The sequence below is a fragment of the Erinaceus europaeus genome, chromosome 3 (genome assembly GCF_950295315.1).
Source record: "Erinaceus europaeus chromosome 3, mEriEur2.1, whole genome shotgun sequence".
Classification (NCBI taxonomy): Eukaryota; Metazoa; Chordata; class Mammalia; order Eulipotyphla; family Erinaceidae; genus Erinaceus; species Erinaceus europaeus.
The window spans coordinates 137,405,857-137,430,408 of record NC_080164.1 but is presented as its reverse complement, the minus strand read 5'-3'; the positions used below and the strand labels follow the sequence as shown (position 1 = coordinate 137,430,408).

General features: G+C 34.7%; 1 protein-coding gene across 20 annotated transcripts in view; it reads left to right on the top strand.

Annotated features, from left to right (window-relative positions):
* Nucleotides 1–24,552, top strand: part of ADGRL3 (adhesion G protein-coupled receptor L3) — an 848,379-nt gene that overhangs the window by 326,272 nt on the left and 497,555 nt on the right. For all 20 annotated transcript variants that reach the window (XM_060188015.1, XM_060188014.1, XM_060188010.1 and 17 more), the window contains exons 3-4: nucleotides 931–1,157; nucleotides 23,456–23,659. In XM_060188015.1, the coding sequence (XP_060043998.1) occupies nucleotides 1,085–1,157; nucleotides 23,456–23,659 (277 nt within the window). In that variant the 5' untranslated portion in view covers nucleotides 931–1,084. The remainder of the gene's footprint in view (nucleotides 1–930; nucleotides 1,158–23,455; nucleotides 23,660–24,552) is intronic.

The window sequence follows — 24,552 nt, the reverse complement described above, 5'->3', positions numbered from 1 at the left end:
AGGGAGCCGGGCGGTGGCACAGCAGGTTCAGCACACGTGGTGCAAAGCACAAGGACCGACATAAGGATCCCGGTTCGAGCCCCTGGCTCCCCACCTGCAGGGGAGTCGCTTCACAGGCGGTGAAGCAGGTCTGCAGGTGTCTGTCTTTCTCTCCCTGTCTCTGTCTTCCCTTCCTCTCTCCGTTTTTCTCTGTCCTATCCAACAACAATGACATCAATAACAACAACAATGATAACTATAACAATAAAACAAGGGTGACAAAAGGAAATAAATAAATATTTTTAAAAAATAAGTCCTTGTTTATACATAAGAAGCCCAACGTATTTTAACTTATCTAATGAAATAGAATTATTTCAGTCATTCTGGGATCTGCCAAATTAATACTCAACATGCGAAAATTAGCTCTAGGTTACTTACACAACTTTATAATATTATGTGTTATTTATTAAAGTGAAGAAGACAGAAGTCACACAGATATTTTAGTTTGAAAATAGACTACACTGGGAGCCACGTGGTGGCACATCTGATTGAGTACACATGTTACATTGGGCAAGGACTTGGGTCCAACCCTCTGGTTCCCACTTGTAGAGGAAAAGCTTTGCAAGTGGTGAAGCAGGGCTGAAGGTGTCTCTTTGTCTCCCTCCGTCTCTACCTCTACTCTCTCATTTTCCAGCTCTCTCTATCCAATAAATAAAAAGGGTAATAAAAATAAATAGATTTGGAAGGAATTTAGGAGATTGGTATTTGGGGTGGGGTTGACTAGCATAATGGTTATGCAAAGTGATTCTCATACCTGAGTCTCCAGAGTCCCAGGTTCTATCCTCCTTACCACCATAAACCAGAGCTGGATGATGCTTTGGTAAAATAAGTAAATAAATAAATAAATAAATAAATATTTGTATTTGATGTGTCTTTTTTTTTCCTTTACAGGGTTCAGATTTGGAATATTGGTGTTTTCTGTTGTTAAGGATTTTTTTTTAAATCTTTTTGAAAAATATTTTTAATTCATCAATTGTGAAGTAAAGAAGAGAACTGAAAAGGCACTTGGTTTCTTGCTTGGAACACTCACCTTTTAGGCTTTCTTATGCCTGAGTACACAATCATGTGGCCATCACAGCTACTAGTCTTCATGATATTCTTAGCAACAATCGTTCATGGTAAGATCTCCGATTTTTGTGTTATGCTAACATTGTCTTATTTACTTACACTAGACTCCTAAATATTTTATCTATATTTGCAGCCTTTACTGTGTATTAATGATTAGATTAAAGGACCATAAGTGTTTGCCCTATGCTGCATTAATATGAAAAGTTTGATTTCTTAAAGTTTCTATTGTATGTATAACCAGTACTTTTTATGTGGTTTCTTTTAAAAAATAACTTGCAACTTTTTCTTTATTTTAACTATGCTTAGGGAAATTAGCTGAATTTAGATCATTATGTATTTTTGTTTACATATTGTTATACTTAAAATCAATTTAATATGGTTTACATTTGAAAGAGTGGAGAAAGAAACAATATATATATATATATATGTATATAAATATATGTTTATAAATATATAGTTGCATATATCCCTAAACTGTGCAACTATTTTTTTTTCCGAGTGTTCACAACTCTTTACTCAAAATTCAAACTATAACTTTTCATTTAAGGGAAATTATTTCTCTGCTCTGTACTTTTCATTGCAAAAAAGAAAAAATATATACAAAATGATAAGTTTGCAGAAAGGGCTAAATAATCTTAATAAACTTAGATACACTATTCATTTAGAAATATTAGTACCTATAGGACAACATTTTATAAACATTTTTAATAATCTTGAAAGCTAATTGGACTATGGAATTTAGGGTAATATTCAATAAATCTTTTGAAAAGCTAAAACATTGGGCTTTAAAGTTTGTTCCTTTTTCACAATTTAAAGTCTTCTACTAGTTATCTTTAGTTTTATACTAAGATGAAAATGGTATAACGTCACTATCTTATCTGTTGGTAATTACAGCAAAGAAGAACACATCTTTATTTGCCACTGCTTAGGGAATCTCAGAGTATAATAGGACAGCAAGCAGTTTTCACTGTCAGTTTTAGTTTTTAATTAACTATAGAAATCAATTATAGTTCGCCAGTGACAACATTGTGAATTTGGCACACATTCCTAAGAAAATGAATTACATTTCTTTTCATCATAAAAACTGGATAAAATAACTATACCCTTTGAATATTTTTCCATAGGTTACCAGACTTAGCACATTTTTGTATGAACAAATCACAGCAGGTAAAATCATACAACAATTAAGTTCCTAATTCCAAGCATTACAAATTTGCTTTAAAAAAACAAACAAGCAAAAACTAAAAAAAAAAAAAAAAATTCCTTAATTCGAGTACTGGTGTGGCACTCACACATTCCCATACCTTGAAACATAGAACTTTTTGTTATTTCAGATAGTAAAATGATTTGTTGCTTTACTGGATATATAAATGTGTGTGTGTGTGTGTGTGTGTGTGTATATATATATATGTATCTATACATATATATATATATACACAAAATATTATTCTAATTAGAGTATTTGATATTATAAAATATCTCACTCATAAGGTTATTTCAGAGACTAAACTGGTATGTAAAAAAGCTAGTATAGTGCATAATAAAAATTAAGTACCTAAATATGTTTGTTTCCTTCGTCATATTATCTGCCTTTCTAGTTTTATATGGTTCCTTTAAGCTTTAATAAGCATATTAGCTAATCTTAGAACTGTTCATCTTGAACTTGGTACTTAATTGGAAAACAAATATATATATGCACACATATACATACACATACACTTTTTATACATGTTCATACCACATATAAACACCATAATCTGCAGTAAGTTAAAGTCAGTTAAAATATATCAACACTGAACCCTTTAACAAAGTATTCTATTGGGCAGGGGTAGACAGCATAATGGTTATGCAAAGAGACTCTCATGCCTGAGGCTCTATAAAGTCCCAGGTTCAATCCCCTGCACCACCATAAGCCAGAGCTAAGCAGTGCTCTGGTAAAAAATAATAATAATAATAATAAATAAAGTATTCTATTATGTATTTTTGTGGGCCTCAAGAAAGTATTTTATTATGTATTTCAATGGACCTCAAACACAGTCTAGGTCTTGGGTTGCAATCTGTACTGAAAATACACATAGTATATTCTCTCCCTGCCCCCCCACACCAGAAAAAAAAATATATAACCCTGCTATATATAGTATCTTGAACTGAAAACTAAAGTTATTCTATTCTTTTCACTTTTTAAAACTGTTTTATATTACCTTGGCTTTGAACCCTACCTGATTAAAATCATAGGAACATTTCTCTGTATTAATTTTATCTTATTATTACCTTGCACAGATATTTTAAAAACCTGAGTCCAAGAATATGTAAACTGATTTTTTTCTGCCTTACAGTAGAAGGTCTGTTCCTTTGTGACACCATTTCTGACTTGTAAATGTCATGAGTCAAGCAGCCTTTTGGAACCCAGCTTGCTCATAGAATAATGTTTATGCCTTTGTCAATAGATTTCAATCCACATCATAGATATTTTTTAGAAACCTTCACCAGTCATGGATTAAGTAAGGTAGTACTACATAACTTGAAACTATAGGCACTTAACATAAAATGAATGTTTCAGTTTTTGAAGTATCCTTATATCTCAAATACTCCAAGATAGTATCTTTTTATAGTATGGGAGCTAGAGCTTTACTTAATAAAGGATTAACTTTTCTGTGAATTATCACATTTTAACCCTTATTTTGAAGTAAATCCTGATAATGACTATTGATTTTAGATGTGTAGGCATAATTAATCCTCACAATAAGCTCATTGTTTAATGTTTATTATTACCGCTAATTTCCTATAGTAAAAACATTGACATTCTGAGTGGTAACAGGACATAATTTAAGTTGCATAGTAACTGTGAGACCTACAGAACATCGAGCATTGAAGGACTGTATTTCTTGAGTTCTAGTCTTGGTCAGAACATAGAAACAATTTCTATTAAGGGACGGGTTCCTTCAGGGAATCCCATCCACACCCTCCTTGTCATTTGGGAGCAGGTGAGACAGAAACACAGACCACTATTCTAGGCACTGGACTTTGAAGTCTGACAGACCTGAAATAAAATTTTAAAGCCTCAACTCTGTAATTACTAAATCTGTAATTCTTTCAAATCATAAATAGTTAATAAATATGGATGAGATACTACAAGCCAGACACCTGTGCAAGCAGCTAAAGCCATGGTAGGCTCTAATTTTTTTATTACTTTATTCAAAGTGCTAATATAACTTAAAAAATAGTAATGCTATGTTTCATTTGCAAGAATGAACACTTATTACATGTAAGGTATTTTAAGAAAGGGAAAATATGGTTAGTTTCCTCCATAGTAATTGCCATTTGAAATATCTTCCTTAATTTTTTATTAACTACCCTGAAATAGAGCTAAAGTTCTGAGAATTAGATCAGATGAATAAACATGCTTATTCTTACTCAATAATTGAAATGAAATTTCAGTTTTTGTGTTTCTTCAGGAACTTTTTAATACTAATAAGCAAACCAAACCATTGCCATGCTAATACATATGAAGACTTAATGTATAATTGCTAATTATAATATATAGTGTCAGTTATGCAGTTTTGCACAGTCTTTACATGGATAAAGTTAGAAGTTAAAACAAACAACTAGTCTTGAATAATGTTTACATTAGTCAATATCATTTGCTAGTATTTTCTATGATATTCTAGAAAGTTTGGTCAATGTATATGAAATAACATTCATCAGGGCATCCTCATTGTATATAAATACACATTTTCAATAATTAGGGAATGTCTCTGGTTCTATGTTTGTCCATATTCTATGTCTCTGTGTACCTATGTATTTCTTTTTTGTCTTTTCATAACTATTCTGTGCAGTCATAAAGACCTTATCTATAATTAAATGATATCTGCAGAAGTGAACAGATACTGCTTAGGCAAGTTGATAACTCTTAAGTAATTCAATGTTGCTTGTAGATGAAGGATTTACTATTATTACTACAACTATTATTAATGTAAGTGGGAGCAAGAAAAAAGATCCAGGAAAGAATAATCCAGTGATAATGTGGGCACCTGAGCCTCTTATTGCCTGTCAGTAAAGAAATACCAAAGTGTAATGTGGACTTGGGCTGAGATGTCTGGTCCTGGGAGATGACTTCATCTACTCCAGAGGGGATACCAATCTGAAAAGCTGATTGGGATGTTCAGATACTCTTAACTATATTTTACCCAAATTACATTTTATTTATATGAGTGGAATAGATTGAAGCTATAATTCCTGGAGCTTACTGTGGGTACAGGGAAACTATTTTAAAGGTACCTTTGAAGGGAAAAAAATGTCAAATGAATTACTTTATAGTTACACATTTGCATAATTTTTCTGCAATTCTGTTTTTATTGTTAAAGTTGCATATAAATTTGTATATTTATGGACTTTGCAGACTAGCTATTTTTTGTTAATATTGAATAAGTCCATTATTGTAAGCAGTACTTAGTAGAAATAAGATAATGATAGAGAGGTAAATATTTTTAGTATTTATGTAATTTTCATGTTAAACTTTTTTACAATTTTGATAATACTCAATGTCATTGAACTAAAATATTATAAATTCTAGTATGATACAAAATTTGAAAAAGCACACAGTTACATTTTATTGAATTTTTGTAATGTGATTGTTTTGTGATGTAATGTTTTTTTTATTTTGATACAGGTAAAATTCTAGTTCTACATAACTTTGATGTTTTTAGAACTTCATCATCCTGAAATTTCTATAATATTTGCCAAGCTAGGTGATTTGTAATACCTGCAGTATTTTTACTTTTCTTATAGTCAAATGTGTCAGAAAAATCTTTTTACTGGCAATGATAGCAGATTTCTTCTAACAAATTCAGTATCATCTATATTAAGTATTTGATACTGAATTTCAAAATATTCAATATATACATTTTGTAAGTTTACTATGCAGTTACTAATATTATAAACTAATATGAATTGTTTTTTTAATTTTAGGACTTTTTTGATTTTTAAAATCTATTTTAGAAAATGGAAATATTGGCAAGACCACAGGATAAGAGGGGTACATTTCCACACAGTTCCCACCACCAGAACTCCATATTCCATCCCCTCCCTGAAAGCTTTCCTATTTTTTAAAAATTTTTTTATTTAAGAAAGGATAAATTAACAAATCCATAGGGTAGGAGGGGTACAACTCCACACAATTCCCACCACCCAATCTCCATATCCCACCCCCTCCCCTGATAGCTTTCCCATTCTCTAGCCCTCTGGGAGCATGGACCCAGGGTCATTGTGGGTTGCAAGCTTTCCTGTTCTTTATCCCTCTGGGAGTATGGACCCAGGATCATTATGAGTTGCAAAAGGTGGACGGTCTGGCTTTTGTAATTGCTTCTCCATTGAACATGGGCCAAATATGAATTGTTAATAACCTTTCTTTGAGTGCATGTTAACATCTAGAAATTACTTTTGCCTATGCACCTGCAAAATACATGCATTTTATTATAGTGATAATTTGTGAGTGTGCACACATTAAGAATAATGATTTAATTTTTTTTTTAGATTATATGGATTTCACTACCAGGGTATAGATTGCCTATCAGCTTTCATATATCTTGTCAGTTGAACTGTAACTTCAGTACAGTAGCCATTGTAAACTTAGTGTTGAGTAAAATTTAAAAGTATTTGGATAAAGTCTGAGTGGTGACTTAACTAGGAGAGCACATACTTCATTATGCACAAGGATCCAGGCTCAGGGGCCTGGCCCCCACCTTCAGTGTAGAAGTTTCCTGAGTGATGAGGCAGTGCTAGAGATCTTCTTGGAAGGCAGCTATGCTCACCACTATACCACCAACACCCTTGGTGGGAATCTTTTCTTCTTTGTGTCTCTCTCCCTCTCTTATCTCTTTTTGTTTCTCACCCGTTATTAAAAAGAAGGGGGAAATGACCTCTGTGAGTAGTGGAGTCAGGCTATCACTAAACCTCAACAATAACCCTATTGGGTATATATACATATATATAACAAAAATACCCAACTATTTATATTCCTTTTCTTTTTGCAGTGCTATTACTTTCATTCCCAATATTAATATGTGGCTCTTTCTTTTATGATGTTATGAAAAGATTATAACAAATTTTTCATGAACTCCATTAATCTGATCAGAAATTTTTTGTTTGTTTTATTTTGTAGAACAGGTCTGTTTAGCAAATCTGACACAAAACAAATTTTATAAAATAAATTTCCAAAAGACATTTTAAAATCCCACATTTAAAATTTCACATTGTATCTTATTTATTTATTATAATTTTATTGAATGACTAATGGCATACAGTATTGCTGTTGATGCATAGAGCCAATTTCTCATTACTTGTGATTGGTGTCTGCAGAGCACTCTTTCTCTCAACTTAGTTCCTTTTCCACTGTCATGTACCAGGATGCCAAAACTCTGCCCACTCCCTCACTTTGTCTCCTTACCCAGACTAGTCTGATGTAATATAGGAGATCTATTCAAGTTTTATTCTCTATTTTCCCCTTCTGCACTGCCTCTTCTTCTTTTTGATCATTCTATTATGGGCTTAGTTATTTACAGTACAGTGGATGAGTTATGTGTATGATTTCTTTTCTCTAGTAAGTATCTGAAAAACACTCTCATTTCCAACCCCGTCATCAGCCTCTGCCTCTTTCCCCAGAGTCCTCTTTACATTCAATACTCAAAACCCAATCCAAGTTTTATTTTGTGTTTTTTCTTTCTGCCCTTGTTTCTTAAATTCCACCTGTGAGTGTGATTCTTCCAGTGTTTGTCCTTCTCTTCTGGTTTATCTCACGTAACATGATTCCTGCAAGTTCTATCCCAGATGAAACAAAGGATATGACCTAATTATTAACAGTGGAGTAGTATTCCATTGTGCAAACCTACTGCAACATTCTTAGCCACTTACTTGTCATTAGATATCTGGGTTGCTTCTATGTTTGGGTTTTTATGAATTGTGTTGCTGTGAACATAGTGTATATAGATCTCTTCATTTATGTGCTTGTTTGTTTGTTTGCTTGCTTTTAATAAATCCTCAGGAGAGAAATTGCTGGGTTACAGGTTAGTTCCATTCCTAGTGTTCTGAAAAATCTCTAGATTGTTTTCCACAAAGGTTGGGTCAATCTACATTCCCACTAGTAGTGTAGAGGGTTCCTTTTCCCCCCATACCCTCTCAAATACTTGGTGTTTCTTCATTTCAAATATATGACATTCTCAACAAGTGTGAAGTGGTATTGCATTGTTTTCTTTATTTGCATTTCTCTGATAATTAGTGACTGAGCATTTTTTTATATGTCTGTTGATCTCTGCAATCTCATTGGTGAAGTGTCTACCCATGTCCTCACCCCATTTTTATTGTTTTGGTGTTGTTCTTATTTTGCTGTTTAGTTTATTTCTTTATATATTTTGGTATTAGTTATTTATTTGATGCGTGACATATAAAAATCCTCTCCCACTCTGTATGATATCTTTCTGTTTTGATGATTGTTCCCTTTGCTGTGAAGAAGCTCTTTGGCTCGATGTAATCCTACTGCTTAATTTTTGTTTTCTTTGATTTTTTGAAGCATAAATTGTGAAGTGTTCTGTTAATGTTTTCTTGAATGTGTTTGATAGTTTCTGGTCTATTACATGAAAAGTTGAAACACATTGGGTACTAGTTTTATTGATTATTCTTCTAACTAAGAATAGATTGTACTATAGTAGGATTTAATTTGGTAGATTAATGCTCTATTAGATGACTATAGTTGTTTTTTTCAAGTTTTAATTGATAAATTTAAAATCAACTCTTATTTATTGCCTTTTGTTTTATTTGAGATTGTGTTTCCTCTGCATAGCTGCCATCATACCAAAATTATTGTCTTTTAATATAGAAAATTATATCCTTACTAAAATTCTTTTATATATGAAGAATATGATCAAATAGACTATTCTAGCTGTCTAGTTCAGTATTTCCAAGAGAAACGTGGTAGTAGTATATACAAAAGTAACAGATACAGGACTTCACAGAAAATAGCATCTCACAATGAACTTTGGCAAATTTCAGCATTTATTTCATCTGCGTACAATCATAATTAGTGGTGATTTCAATGTCCTGAAGTTATGGTTGTATCTTACTACTAACGTATAAAAATATAGACTAAAGCTATCTGTCATCCACCAGCCTACCATACTAACAAAGCAATTCACCTCTTGCAAATTTAAAACAAGGCAAAAAAGCAATCTCCCCATGATCCAATGATAATGTTAATCAGAGTTTTCTAAGCCATTTATTTGTGCATATTTTTTAAAAACTTTAATCTTAGAAATAAAATTTATTTCTTACAATTTGATTTCATCTGAGATGTAGATATTTCTGTGTACTCATAAAAATTATAAAATCATTATATCATATGAAGGAATAATGATTTGTCTAACCAATAATCAGTTGCTTAATATCAATGTTTATCGCTATTTTAACACTACAAATAGCACTATAAAGACTCATGCTTTTGTATATGGCTTGACTACATCTCTTTCCCTAAATAAACTCTCTGAAAAAATTAAAATTAAAAATTTGGTCCCTTTTTATTTTAATCAGTAACTATCCTATGTAAATAATGATAAAAATTAATACAACCTTACTATCTATGACATTTGTTACAATCAATTATATAAGTTTGACAACTACTTTTATAATGAACAAAAGATAAGTGACAATAAATAGTCATGTGTATAGATATGGCTATTAATTATAGGGATATTGAAATTCAGTTAGAATACTCAATAAATAGGGGCCCGGGCGGTAGCACAGTGGGATAAAGGCACATGATGCAAAGCACATGGACCTACCCAAGGATCCCGGTTCCAGCCCACATATTCCCAGCAGGGCAGTGGGGCGGGTCGCTTCACAGGCGGTGAAGCAGATCTGCAGGTGTCTATCTTTTTGCCCCAGCTCTGTCTCCCCTTCTGTCTTCATTTCTTCCTGTCCTGTCCTACAACAATGACAGCAATAACGATACTAACAACAACAATAAACAACAAGGGCAACAAAAGGGAAAAATAGCCTCCAGGAGGAGTAAATTCATGGTGCAGGCTCTGAGCCACAGTGATAACCCTGGAGACAAGAAAAAAAAAAACTTAATAAATAAAGTTTGGGACCAGGCAGTGAAGCATTTGCTTATGTGCACATATTACCAAGCTCAAAGACCCAGATTCACTCCCCACCTGCAGCCGGTTTGCTTCATGAGCAGTGAAACAAATCTACAGGTGCTATTTCTCACATCGTCTTTCAATTCCTCTGTGTTCTATCTAATACAAATTAGGAAAAAAAAAGTGAAAAAATGGCTGCCAGGGGTTGTAGATTAGTAGTGCCTGCTCCGAGCCCCAGCTGCAACCCTGGTGGCAATAGTAACAACAAATCAAACCTTGCTCAGAATTAATTAGAGGACTTAATTTAGTTAAAGACTAAACTACAGGGGAGTCGGGCTGTAGCACAGCGGGTTAAGCGCAGGTGGCGCAAAGCACAAGGACCAGCATAAGGATCCCGGTTCGAACCCCGGCTCCCCACCTGCAGGGGAGTCGCTTCACAGGCGGTGAAGCAGGTCTGCAGGTGGTCTATCTTTCTCTCCTCCTTTCTGTCTTCCCTCCTCTCTCCATTTCTCTCTGTCCTATCCAACAATGACAACAACAATAATAACTACAACAATAAAACAACAAGGGCAACAAAAGGGAATAAATAAATAAAATAAATATTTAAAAAATCCTAAAATACACATATATGAGTATTGTCAAAAAATACCCACATTACTTGTGAAATGTAGTGATGTATTTACTGGCTGGCTCTATAAGAAGAAAACTTTGAACCTTTATTCTAGCTACAAGAGAAGACATGAAAAAAGTACTATTGTGTATATATTTGTGTTGAAAGAGAGAACTCATAAGAAATTAAAATGGCTAGGATAAAAAGTAATGCATTAGTGACCAAATGAATTATATGTTTCAAAGTATGTATTGTGAAACCTCTGGATAATGTCTTCTTTGAGTTATCTATCTGAATCTACATTTCTGAACAATATATTAGATAAAAGAAACTGTGGTGTGGTTCAGATAGATTCCCAGATTAATAATAGCTTTAGAAAAAAAATTTTGTTTAGCATATATCCCAAGACAGATAGGTATTGTATTTCTCTCTCTCTCTCTCTCTCTCTCTCTCTGTGTGTGTGTGTACGCACACTCTCACTCTTTTAAAGATTTCATTTTATTACTCCATGGTTATCCAATAATGGGTGGGGGAGATAGCATAATGGTTATGCAAATAGTTATCCAGTGACTAGTCTAATGGCATGAAGCTTCTAAAGTCATTCTGAAGAGTTCATTCCTATTCTAGTTTGCAGTAGTGAGGAAGCAGCATTAAGGAGATTCTAATGGAAAGTTTTATGAATATGCTTAGATGTAGTGCACTCTACTTCATTTCTGTTTAATAAAACTAAATATCTTAAACCACGCCTATAAGAGAGTCTGAAAAGTGAACTTTTTTTTATAAAGGAAGATGTTTATAAAAGATACAAAGTATGTTTTTTTTAAAGAACTAAATCTAATGCCCTAAGACCATTTGTTAATGTACAAAGAAAGGGTTCACTTAAAGCTTTATTGAGATGCATATACATAACATTGGAAAAAAAAACCATCTATAGTGTATAAATCAGTGGATTATAGTGTATGCACAGTGTTGTTTCCATTACTTCAGTCAATTTTAGACTATTATCAGTCCTTCAAAAATCTGTATAATCATTAAATGCTATCCCTAGTTTTTTCTTTCACTAGAACCCTGGCAACCCTGGCTACTGTCTCTCTAGAATTGCCTACTCTGGGCATTATATGTTATATTCTAAAATTTTGATCATTGATGACTTGACCTTTTTTTTTTCTTTTTTAAAGAATCTTCTTGTCATGCAGGCTTTTTAATTTTATTTATTTTACCTTTATTTACTGGATAGAGACAGCCACAAATTGAGAGGGAAGGGGGTGTAGAGACAGAAGAATACAGAGGGATACACCTGCAGCCCTGCTTCACCACCTGCGACGCTTTCCCCCTGCAGGTGGGGACCAGGGTCTCAAACCTGGGTCTTTATGCATTGTAACATATGCACTCAACCAGGTGTGCCACCACCCAGCCCCCATTGGTGATTTACTATTTCATTAGACTTAATGTTTTAAAAATATACATTTAAAGGTAGGTTAGGGATGTAGCTCAATTGCGAGAGTGTATTCACTGCATGTTGTAGGTTCCTTGTTTGATTACTGGTACTTCAGCTGATAGATTTGTATTCTGGTTTCAGTTTTTCATAAACTAAATAATCAAAGCTGTGCATATCACAACTTTGTCAGTGTTCAGTTCTTCCTCAAGGTTCAATAATATTTTCTTGATTATTCTTGCCTTGCTTTATCAGTTGGTAGAAATTTAGACTATTCTTACTTTTTGGCTTTTCATCAAACACTATTGTGATAATTATGTACACTTCTTGGTGGACCTGTTTTCACTTTTATTATGTATACATCTATGACTGGAATTTCTGGGTCACATGATAGCTTTGATTAACATTTGAGGAACTGTTAAATTCTTAAAGTGTTTGTGCAGTTATACATTCTAAAATTAATTCTAAGGTTCCGCTATTCCGTGAGCTTATTTGTTAGACACTGTGTTTTTTTTTTACTTTTATTTTTAGACATGATAGTGAAGCTGAAGTAATGTTTCATATTTTGATTTGCATTTTCTAGCTTAATAACATTGTGTTTATTTTCATATGCTTATTAGTCATTTGTAAATAATTATTGATGAAATAATAATTTCTCATTTTAAATTTATTTGTATTGTTGAGTTGCAAATTTTTATAAATGTGTCTTTTTATACTATTGTTAGAGTATATATTTGTGAGTTCTTTAGACTGAATCTTCTTTTTTATTATTTTTTTTTATTTATAAAAAGGAAACATTGACAAAACCATAGGATAAGAGGGGTACAACTACACACAGTTCCCACCACCAGAACTCTGTATCCCATCCCCTCCCCTAATAGCTTTTCTATTTTTTAACCCTCTGGGAGTATGGACCCAAGTTCATTGTGGGATGCGGAAGGTGGAAGGTTTGGCTTCTGTAATTGCTTTCCCGCTGCCTCTCTCTCTCCCTAGTGGGTCAGGGCTCTGGAGAAGCAGAGCTCCAGGTCACACTGGTGGGGTTGTCTGTCCAGGGAAGTCTGGTTGGCATCATGCTAGCATCTGGACCCTGGTGGGTGAAAAGAGAGCTAACATACAATGCCAAACAAATTGTTGATCAATCATGAACCTAAAGGCTAGAATAGTGCAGATGAACAGTTGGGTGGGGTCTCCATTTTGTAGATAGCTAGTAGGCATACTTTAGTTATATTTCAAAGGGCCTGTGGTTATACTAGTTTTTTTTTTTTCCCCTGAGCTTGAAGTCTGATATACAGGTGGATCCAAGTTATTGTCTGGGAAGATGATGTGATGGCTGGAAAAGGAACAGAAAGCTGCATCAGGGAAGAAAGTAGCTCCCTAATATGGGAAAGGTGTATAAATATTGTTTACTGTAAATCCCATTGGTTTGATGTGATCTGGGACCCATATTCAGCTTAGGAGCCTATGTGACATCGGAATCCCTGTAGATCTGAGCTCACATTCTGTGGTCATGATTAGAAACATTCTAAGCTGCCCCAATATCGGCCCATCTTCCTCAGGTGTAGCATAGAGTATGTTGTCCATCCTCTCTTCGGAGGATAGAACATTCTCTACCTTTGTTGATTCAAGTTGAGGGCAAGGTCCTATGGGGGGTCCACAAAGGGGTCTATTTTGTTGTTCCTGATAGAGATGACTGGTAACAAAAGAGAGGGATTTATTTGAGGTCTAAGCCCATGTCTGTTTGGGAATCTCAGGACTCCCCGAATAGGGCCCCAGACTGAATCTTCTAACATGAGTTTTGGCCTGTTTTTATTCACTTAAATCTTACCTATTTTATATTCACTTGGAATCGCAGGCTCTTGTAAGGTCTCATCACTCTATTTTTACTTATATTTTATCTCTAGATGTAGTTCATTCATTCAGATTTTTAATTATGAAGACAAAAGATAGTAATCTGGTAGCTATTAAAACTTTACTCTCATATGTGAACTGTATTATTATTTTTTAATTTTTATTTATAAAATGGAAATATTGGCAAGACTATAGTATAAGAGGGGTACAACTCCACACAATTCCCACCACTAGAACTCCGTATCACTTGATAGCTTTCCTGTTCTTTAACCCTGTAGGAGCATGGGCTCAGGATCATTATGGGGTGCAGAAGGTGGAAGGTCTGGCTTCTGTAACTGCTTCCCTGATGAATATGGACATTGGCAGGTTGATTCATACTCCCCGTCTGTCTCTCTCTTTCCCTAGTGACATAAACAAAACTGCAAGGTAGTCAGCTGGATTCTTATTTCCCATTGATCCTTTCTAAGAAATAGTATATAACATTAAACTGCAATCATTGTGGCCCATGTTTTCTTACTTTCTTACTCTTGCCCTTTCTGTTTTTGGAATTTTTTTTTTAACATTTTTATACCTTTGCTCAAGTTATGCTATAAAGATTGAAATTTTTATTGGCTCTCTTTCACTACTGTGTTCTATAAAATAGTAGATACCTTTTTCATTTCTTGTCATGGAAAGTATTCAATGTCTCTCAAATCTACATGTCATTTTGTTTTTGGAGTCATCATATCAAACATCATAAAAAGTAAAAAGCATAAAGAAGAATAAATAGAGGAATTCAGGTTCCATATGACAAAGGTCCTAGCAAGTTTCTGTACTATATCAGCCCTTTGAACATATCTGAAATAGTACTGTTTGGGATAAAAGATTAAAGGAAGGCAAAATAAAAATAGCGACTTATAAGTGTTAATGCTAATGACCTCCTTTAGTTCTAAGAGAAGAGTAAACAAAGGAACTTACTGATATATTTAGAAAGTAATACTAACATGAAGCTGAGGAACTGAATTTCATAATGTTGGTTAATCTAAAATGCTTAAGAATACTAATGTGTTTGATCTTATTAAATGAAGTGGGAAAAAAACTCAAATTTTATAATCTAACTGTAATTCTGTTTCTTCCAAGACTCCTGATATTAAGTAATTTGAAACATGGTTTTCTTACTTGCAAACTGGATAGTTAGCCATTCTTTATTAAAGTCCTAGGATTAAGTAAAGTGATGTATTGGAGTGCTGGAGCACAAAGCCTTATATATTTAATCCAAGGAAAATGTAATCATTAAAACATACCTTTAGGAACTAGAACTAAAAACAAATGACCTGGATAGTAAGCAAAATTTAAAATACACCACAACCTTGGGGTCACTTATTTTCTGCACTGTCTTTGAAAGACTGCATTGTATATGTTTAATCCTCAAATGTGAATTTCCCTAATTATGAACCCACAGGTTTGTACACACATTCAATCATTGTATTCAGGACTCTTCCACTGGACTGTAACTAAGTCTTTAATGAGTCACTAATGAACATCTTAAGCTTAGATCAGCATTAGGAAAAAAAAATGTTAAAGAGCGTTGAAAAGCTATTCAGAGTGCAAGTCTGTCACTTTTAATTAGGCTATAAGTTCAATAGAATTTCCTGTTTTCACTATTCATCGCAAATTAGAAGAAATTGACTATTGAATCACATCAACGTGCTCATTTTGATATTAGTTTAATATGAATTTAAGGTGGAGAGGAAGTAGATACATCTAGCTAAACTAGTACAATTTTTATATTTATTAAATACAAAATAAAATTAATGTCCAGAGAACCAAAATGGTACTTGACAAAGATTCTTTTTTCTCTTGGCTCATATGACATTAAAACAGATTAATTTTGTTGCATTGGAGAATGACAAATGATATGAGGAAAAAGATCTAGATATGATGAGATCATGTAAATAGAAAAAAAAAAAGCACTCCATGCTTATAAAAAGAATGAACAGTCAACTTTCACACATTATTTCTTCTCTCCAAGCTGTTAAAGATACCATGAAAGTAGTAATCATAAACACTACCTGAATTAGATTAGGATTGTGCTTTATGATGTAACTCATGTTACTAATCACAATAGTGATGTCTATTTAGGCATGATTTCTTATTTGTTTGCTTACCTTTTGATAGTGAATTTGGTGAAACTCTGCAATCTTTAAGTGCCATAATTTTTTTTTTGTCTCCAGGGTTTTTGCTGGGGCTCAGTGCCTGCAGCATGAATCCACTGCTCCTGGGGCCATTTTTTTCCCCTTTTGTTGCCCTTGTTGTTGTAGCCTTTGTCATTATTATTGTTATTGTTGATGTCGTTCGTTGTTGGATAGGGCAGAGAGAAATGGAGAGAGGAGGGGAAGACAAAGAGGGGGAGAGAAAGACAAACACCTGAAGACCTGCTTCACCACCTGTGAGCCTGTGAAGCAATTCCCCTGCAGGTGGGGAACCGAGGGCTTGAACCAGGATCCTTCCATTGGCCCTTGCGCTTTGCACCAGGTGCACTTAACCCGCTGCGCTACCACCCAACCCCCTAAGTGCCATCATTTAACAATGAAGACAGATAATACATTAAATTCAAAGCTACAGACAGGGAGGCTTCTTTCTCTCAAGGGAGCACTCCACATTTGCTTTACAGGTGGCTTTTCAATTAGCCACAATAACCCAGGATAGTTGTGATAGCTGCTGTAGCCCAGATGATTAGTTGTTACAAGCTATTGTTAGGAGGCAAGCTTGATATTGTACTTCTGCAGACAGGTTGAGGTGGAGGGGTAAAAATCATTATTGTATTTTTAAAAATACATGCCCGTTAACAATCTATGTCTCTATATATGTATACATATACATACAAATACACATGCATCGCCAATATAACAATCATTTTGATATGTGAACCTGTTAATATACCTGCACTCTCCTTAGCTAGCATTTAGACATTTATTTGTGTTGGTAATGGTAGGAAGGGGTAACACTCTTTTTGACCAGAAAATACAGTTTTAAAGATGTTTTTTTTCTGTAATCTTCATAGATACAACTTATGACTAACTTGAGATAAGGAAAAAGAATCAACTAACAGGTATCTGTCAAAATATGTATGTTTTTTATGCCCTCACCCCACTATCTATATATCTGTCACAGTTTCCTACCTCTACTTTCTACATTTGGAAGATGTTAGCACTGAAAGGCAATTAAAAACAATCTTTATATACTGTTACTTGGAGTTTTTTTCTAACTCTAGCAATTATTTTTTATTTTTCAGTATCACGCGCTTAATTCAACATCTTTACTCAGAATGTCTCATACTGCTTTTTAATTTGATTGCTCCATTCTTCTGGTGAAAATTTAGCCATAAAATGCTTTATTTTACTGTAACAAGTGCTATTGCAGAATGAGAACCCTAGTCTGAAGGAAAATTGCTTACCCACATGGGGTAGACCAGCATTTCATGAAGCAGTTTAGAAAAGGAGTCTGTGGTGTTAAATTGAATAATTTCCCGGTAAAATATGAACGTTGCTTTATCATGCACAGGTGCACAGTTGATCACTACTGAGACATTTTCTTTTAAGACCCAAAATTGAAAGGGATTTTTTTTCTGTGCTAGAATGTCCATGTTGTAATCTGTATGTAGTGGCATCCTTAGTCAGGTGCTTGAATTGGAACTTTTATAACTATTGCTACAGATTACTACCCATCCTATAAAGAAATTATGTAACTGTCAACATATGTCTTGTGGAGAAATTTGGAAAGAAGTAATATTTTCATGTAGAGGTGTTAGGAGGAAGATAGCAACTGTCAGGTATGCTTACAGAATCAGGGTTGAAAGTGTGTCTTATAAGGAATGAAACTAATAGTATTTCTCTCTCTCTTTTTTCCAATACTTGACTACTTGTATGTCTAACTTCTACATGTACCTATTTTACACATATGTTGAATTAGTCTGTCCATTTTTATCAACTGTTACAATTATTTCAAATATTTTTTTAGCATTTACAGTGCTCTTTGCAGTTCTCTGGACAATTTTGAACACAACAGTTCAGTGAATAGTTCTAAAAATCCAGCAAATTATACATAGTTTAAAGATGAAAAATATTAGTACGTTGTATCATTACCAGTAATTTAAAGATAAAAAGTGGAATTAGAGCTTTAAATCTAGTAAAGCAATGATATATTTCAAACCTCAATATCAAAATATGTCCCCACGACCTGTCAACACCCATGTTCAGCAGGAAAGCAATTACAGAAGCCAGTCATTCAACCTTCTGCATCCCACAATGACCTTGGGTCCATCTCCCAGAGGGTTAAAGAATAGGAAAGCTATCAAGGGAGGGGATGGGTTAGGAAGCTCTGGTGGTAGGAATTGTGCGAAGTTGTGTCCCTCTTATCCTATGGTTTTGTCAATGTTTCCTTTTTATAAGTAAAAAATTAAAAAACAAAAACCAAAAAATGATCCCAATGAAGATGTTTAGCGGTATGTGGAGGGGGTTGGGTGGTAGCGCAAATGTTACCATGCTTGAGTACCTGGTTTTGTCTGTTTGTTTTTTAATTGAGGGGGGTTAATGCTTTACAGACTTCAAAGTTTTCTTCCTCCTCTCTCTCTCTCTCTCTCTCTCTCTCTCCCTCCCTCCCTCCCCAGAGTGCTTTGCTTTGATGCAATAGACAGTGTCCAGTCCACGCTTCACTTTGTGATCTTCCTCACTGTACCTATTTATTAAGCTTCGCTAACATGTTAGATTATTTGGTATTTGTCCTTCTCTTTCTGGCTTATCTCAGTAAACATGTTGTCCTCGAGTTGGAGGATGCAAAGGAAATAACTTCATCCTTTTTAGCAGCTGAGTAGTATTCCATCATGCACATATCCCACAGGTTTTATTTTGTTGCCGTTGTTTTGTTTTTGCTACTCATCAGGCATCTGGGTTGCTTCAAGGTTCTAGTGATTACAAATTGTGCTGCTATGAACATACATATGCATAGATTGCTTCTGATAGGTGTGTTTGTTTCTTCTGAGTAAATCCCCAGGAGAGGAATTGCTGAAGGACCTGGGTCTGAGCTCCCACTCCTCATCTGGATGCTTCTCAAACACAGTGGTGTTTATTCTCTCTCTCCCTCCCTCTCTATCTCCTCTTCCCCTCTCAATTTCTGTTTGTTTCTGTCTAAAATAAATGATAAATGAATAAAATATTTTTAAAAACAGAAATACTGTTGAGGGTATAATAATGTGAAGGGTTTTATATTGCTCACTTCTCGTGGTTTAGACTTGTGGGTGGATAAATGCTTTAGTACTGATATGAGGTAGTATTAACTATTGTTTCATATGGATCTGAATGCTCCCCCCAAAAAATTTTTTTTGGATGACTCCATTCTCACTTAAAGCTTGGGAGTTTATAAGCAAGGACACTTTAAGGGTTATTATTTGAGTGACTTTTTTTTTTCCAGACTTAAGATTCCAATCTTCTAAAGGAATAACAGTCTTATAACTGTGATGTTTATCTTGAAGGCTTATTTTATAATATTTCCAGAAGATGACTTAGATATATATTTGTAATCCAAATAAATAATTCCCCTGATGTCATGCTGTATCTTAAGTATAACGTACACAGTGCCTTTTTTTTTATATATATATATAGCAAAAGTTGAGATCTCGTGCCTGTGTTTTAATACTGTTTCTCCTTGTGGGCAGTATAAAATTACTAATTTTGTTGCCACTGATTGGTGACTGGCTTTTTTTTTTTTTTTAGAAAGTTGAATTTAAAGGAGAGTTTGAACTATAAACACATAAATTACTCTGGTTTCAAAGAGTACATCAGAATCTCTTTCCCTCCAACTTAATGGTAAAAATCCACTTAATCTCCTGGTATTTTTCACTTTCACTACATGAAATCAGTTTATTCACTGATCCAAATCTACTTTGTAGTCTCCTAAGAATTGTTTCTTCGTTTTAGTATGTTCTTATTCTTGTGTCAACAGAAATGCATTGTGTTTTAGTTACTATTGTATTTATCTGTGCTGATTTCACTGAATCTGCATTTTACACTAACTATTACTTTTTACCTACTGTAGAAATATACCTTTCCTGCAATAATTACTCTCTAGTTCAGCGGAGGTCACTATTCTGTGTCTTTTTTTCTATCCAGCCCTGTGCTTCCTTCCCTAAAGCTTCCTTTAATTGGCTTGTTAAACCAATACAAGACTAAACTCTTTATTTTGCTCTATAAAACATAATCTATTTTTGGCTCACCTCTGTTCGAGATCATTCTCCTAGTTTACAACTCATAGCTTCATTAGTTATTGTGCTTTATTTATTTATTTATTTATTTTGCCTCCAGGGTTATCGCTGGGGCTCAGTGCTAGCACTAGGAATCCATTGCTCCTGGCAGCCACCCCCCCGCACCCCCTTATTTTCTTTGACAAGACAAAGAGAAATTGAGAAGGGAAGGGCAGATAGATAGGGAGAAAAAGAGTGCTAGGAGATGAGTCACCTGATCAAGTGCTCACATTACAGTGTGCAAGGACCTGGTTTTAAGTCCCTGTCCTAACTTGAAGGGGAGAAATAGGGCTGTAGGTGTGTCTCTCTGTCTCTTTCTCTCCCTCTCTTCAATTTCTCTCTGTCTCTACACAACAATAAATAAATAAAAATTTTAAAAAGAGAAGGAGAAAAAATTAGACAACTGCTGACCTTCTTTACTGCTTATGAAGCATCCCCACTACAGGTGGAGGAGGGGGCCATGGCTCAAAACCAGGTTCTTGCTCAGGACTTTCCACATTACCTTGTATTTAACTATGTGGGCAACCACCTCGCCCCTGTGCTTTGTATTCTTTTTTTTTAAAGTTTTTTTAAATATTTATTCCCTTTTGTTGCCCTTGTTTTATTTTTGTAGTTATTATTGTTGTTGTTATTGATGGCATTGTTGTTGGATAGGAAAGAGAGAAATGGAGAGAGGAGGAGAAGACAGAGAGGGGGAGAGAAAGATAGACACACTTGCAGACCTGCTTCACAGTTTGTGAAGCGACTCCCCTGCAGGTGGGGAGCTGGGGGCTTGAACCAGGATCCAAACACCGGTCCTTGTGCTTCATATATATAGTCTGTTTTGTTCACCAGTGTTGCCATCCAAATGTTTTTATATTAACCTAGCTGAGGTAAAATCATTTAACTTTATTATAACTGGTCTACAGAATAGCTTTGTAATCTTTTTGTAATTTTCTCTTGCACAGTAGTTTTAAAAGTATTATGGAAAACATTCATCTTACGTATTCATGTAAAAAATAATTAAAGTTTAGTCTTGGGGGCAGGGAAGTGACTCAAGTATGGAGTGGATGGTTTGCATAATTGAGGCCCTGGCTTTAAAACCTTACACCTCATAAAGTGTGTTGATCATGTTACTCTCCTCCCATGTCTCCCTTCCCCTTTCTCCCAGATATATGCACAAATAGGCATGGTGCCATTTTTGGTAATGATAAGAAGGATATTTTAGCCACTGAAAAACTGAAGAGGTACTACTATAGATAAACATTGGAGAAAATAATTATTAATTTTTGATTTTTATAAATTGTGTTGGTTTTCAGACTTGTTTTCTTCTTTAATATCTTTTTTTTGTTCACACAAAGACTATCAAAATAGCATTCAGTAGTCATACACTGTAATAAATTTATATAAAAATGTTCAGGGTTTTGCCTAATTTCTTTTTTTTTAAATTTTTTATTTAAGAAAGGATTAATGAACAAAAAGATAAGGTAGGAGGGGTACAACTCCACACAATTCCCAACACCCAATCTCCATAACCCACCCCCTCCCATGATAGCTTTCCCATTCTCTAGCCCTCTGGGAGCATTCGTTGAGGGTTGCAGAAGGTAGAAGGTCTGGCTTCTGTAATTGCTTCCCCGCTGAACATGGGCGTTGACTGGTCGGGCCATACTCCCAGTCTGCCTCTCTCTTTCCCTAGTAGGGTGGGTCTCTGGGGAAGCTGAGCTCCAGGACACATTGGTGGGGTCTTCAATCCAGGGAAGCCTGGCCAGCATCCTGGTGGCATCTGGAACCTGGTGATTGAAAAGAGAGTTAACATACGAAGCCAAATAATTTGTTGAGTGCCTACTTTCTTAATACCATTTTTTACTTATCATAAGGACTGTTTTACATTATGTAATTTAGGAGGCAACATGATTTTCATTCTTCGTTTGGAATTATTTTACATACAAGAAATTAGAGTGCCATTGTATAAGCTTCCAATGTTATAGAAAAGATCATAAAATCAATCTGCATTATTGAGTTTCTTAGTTTATCTACTGAGTACTTAATAGGATATTATTAAATGTGTTCTTAAAAATGCATGTTATAGTATGTTAAAGTAATTGTGTAAAAGAAAATGTGTTTCCTTGTAAAGTTTTTTATTTCTCTTAGTTAACACACTTTTGCAATCATTTCTATTTATTGCACAGTTGCAATTAGTATAGACAAATGTCCATTTTTTGTACCAATTTACCAGGAAAAAGTCCTGTGCTTAAATAGCTTTGTTTTCATAGTGTATGATATATGATTGTTTTGTGAATTATTTTAGAATATCACACATGTGCAATTTTATTTTTCCATTATTGTCTTGGTCTTTCATATTTATTCATTTATGTAATATGTACCATTTGTCAGTAACATCACTTTGTATGTAAATGGTGAAAATATATGTATTTCTTTTTCATGCTGATGTTTACCACAAATCTCAATACAATAATTCTCAAGTGATGTTAGGTGATTTGAAACATATAAATAATTAGAAAACAGTAGCACATTCAGTTAAGTGCACATGTTACCATGAGACATATAAACAATTATAAAACAATCCATAAGAATGTAACCATACTCCAAACAAAAGAAAACTGATAAATAGAACATCTTTGATACTATTTTTACATAACATTATCATACTTTTTGTGTAAAATGTAATTCAATAACCATTAGTGTAACATTTATATAGATATTAATTCCCACAACTTCCATCAAAAGGTGTGATTTTTGTGAGAAAATAATATTTATAGTTTTTCAGGTAGCTTCCATACTGTTTCTAGTTTTCTAATCACCCTTATGGATAAAGTTGAGTTTAAACAAGATAGTGTTTAATTAGGGTAGAGCTATGTAAACAGTATCACTCTAGGAAAAGGAAAGAGGGTCTTCTTAGGTCTAGAGGGGTCTGTGTGGGTCCTGGGACAGCTAGAGTCTGGAATCTGTGCTTGAAGCACAGAACAACCTTGAGAATAGTTTCTAGAAAGGCTCCTCTGAGGCCAGCCACTGCTGAGTGAGTCTGATGGTGCGCCCTGCGGTCCCCGCAGGTGGCAAGCACAATGAACGACATCCAGCCCTCTCTGCTACACTGCGACATGCTGAGCGCAGCCCAGGAGGCCCTCTACCACCCAGACATCTCCTTCAGCAGCCAACTGCAGAACGTGCCACTGCTCATCGTGGTCAAGTGCCTCGTGGAGCCACCAGAGGAGGTCGTGGACCTGGTGCCCAAGGATCACAGATTGCAGCACAAGGTGCGGACAGCGGTGGGGAACAGGGGTTGAGGGGGGTTGGGAAGGGACCTCTGGGAGGCTCAGCATCAGTGCCTTCTGATAGATTTGTTCTTCTGCATCTTCTTAGTGTAACTGGTGTTTGTGCTTCGTGGTATCCTAGTCAATAAAATAATAGTGCATGTCTGTTCTACATAGAACTTGATCATTTCAAAATGTTTGACTTTCAGTTGCTTATTGAGGTTGAAATATGTTTGCATGGTCATAGAAAATTTGAAATTACTTTCCGTGCCTACCACAGCTGTTGTAAAATAGAATGGTTGTGAAAGATAAGAATTAATGTTTCTAATAATCAGCATGTTTGAAAAAAAATATCACCAATGAAAAGTACTGATTTTGAAGAGATGATGAAAACATGTTAGTTAAAGATAGTGTATGTCACTTAAAACATAGATGCTAAGCCCTTGGTCCCCACCTGCAGAGGGAAAGCTTCATGAGTGGTGAAGCAGTACTGCAGTTGTCTTCTCTGTCTCTCTCCCTCTCCATCACCCCCTTCCCTCTCTCTATCCAGTAAACAAATAAATAGGATAAAAAAATACACATAGAAGCTAATAGAAAAGAATTTTACAGACTCAACCTAATCTTTCCATGAAAATGCTGCAAAGTGTTTACAGTATTATCTCTGCAGTTGGAAAGGACATTGTTATCCAGCAGTTGAAGCTTCAGTCAAGAGTATTATATAACTGCATAGAATTCTTCCCAGCAATAGTTTACATTTAATTTTATTTGTACGTAATATTTAGCCCGTCTATTTTTTTCTACTTAAACTCAGCATGCTCATATTTATCCATCTAAGATTACCTCAGAAAAAATAGAATAAAACAAAACATGCATTGATAGGTATTTTGATAATATTC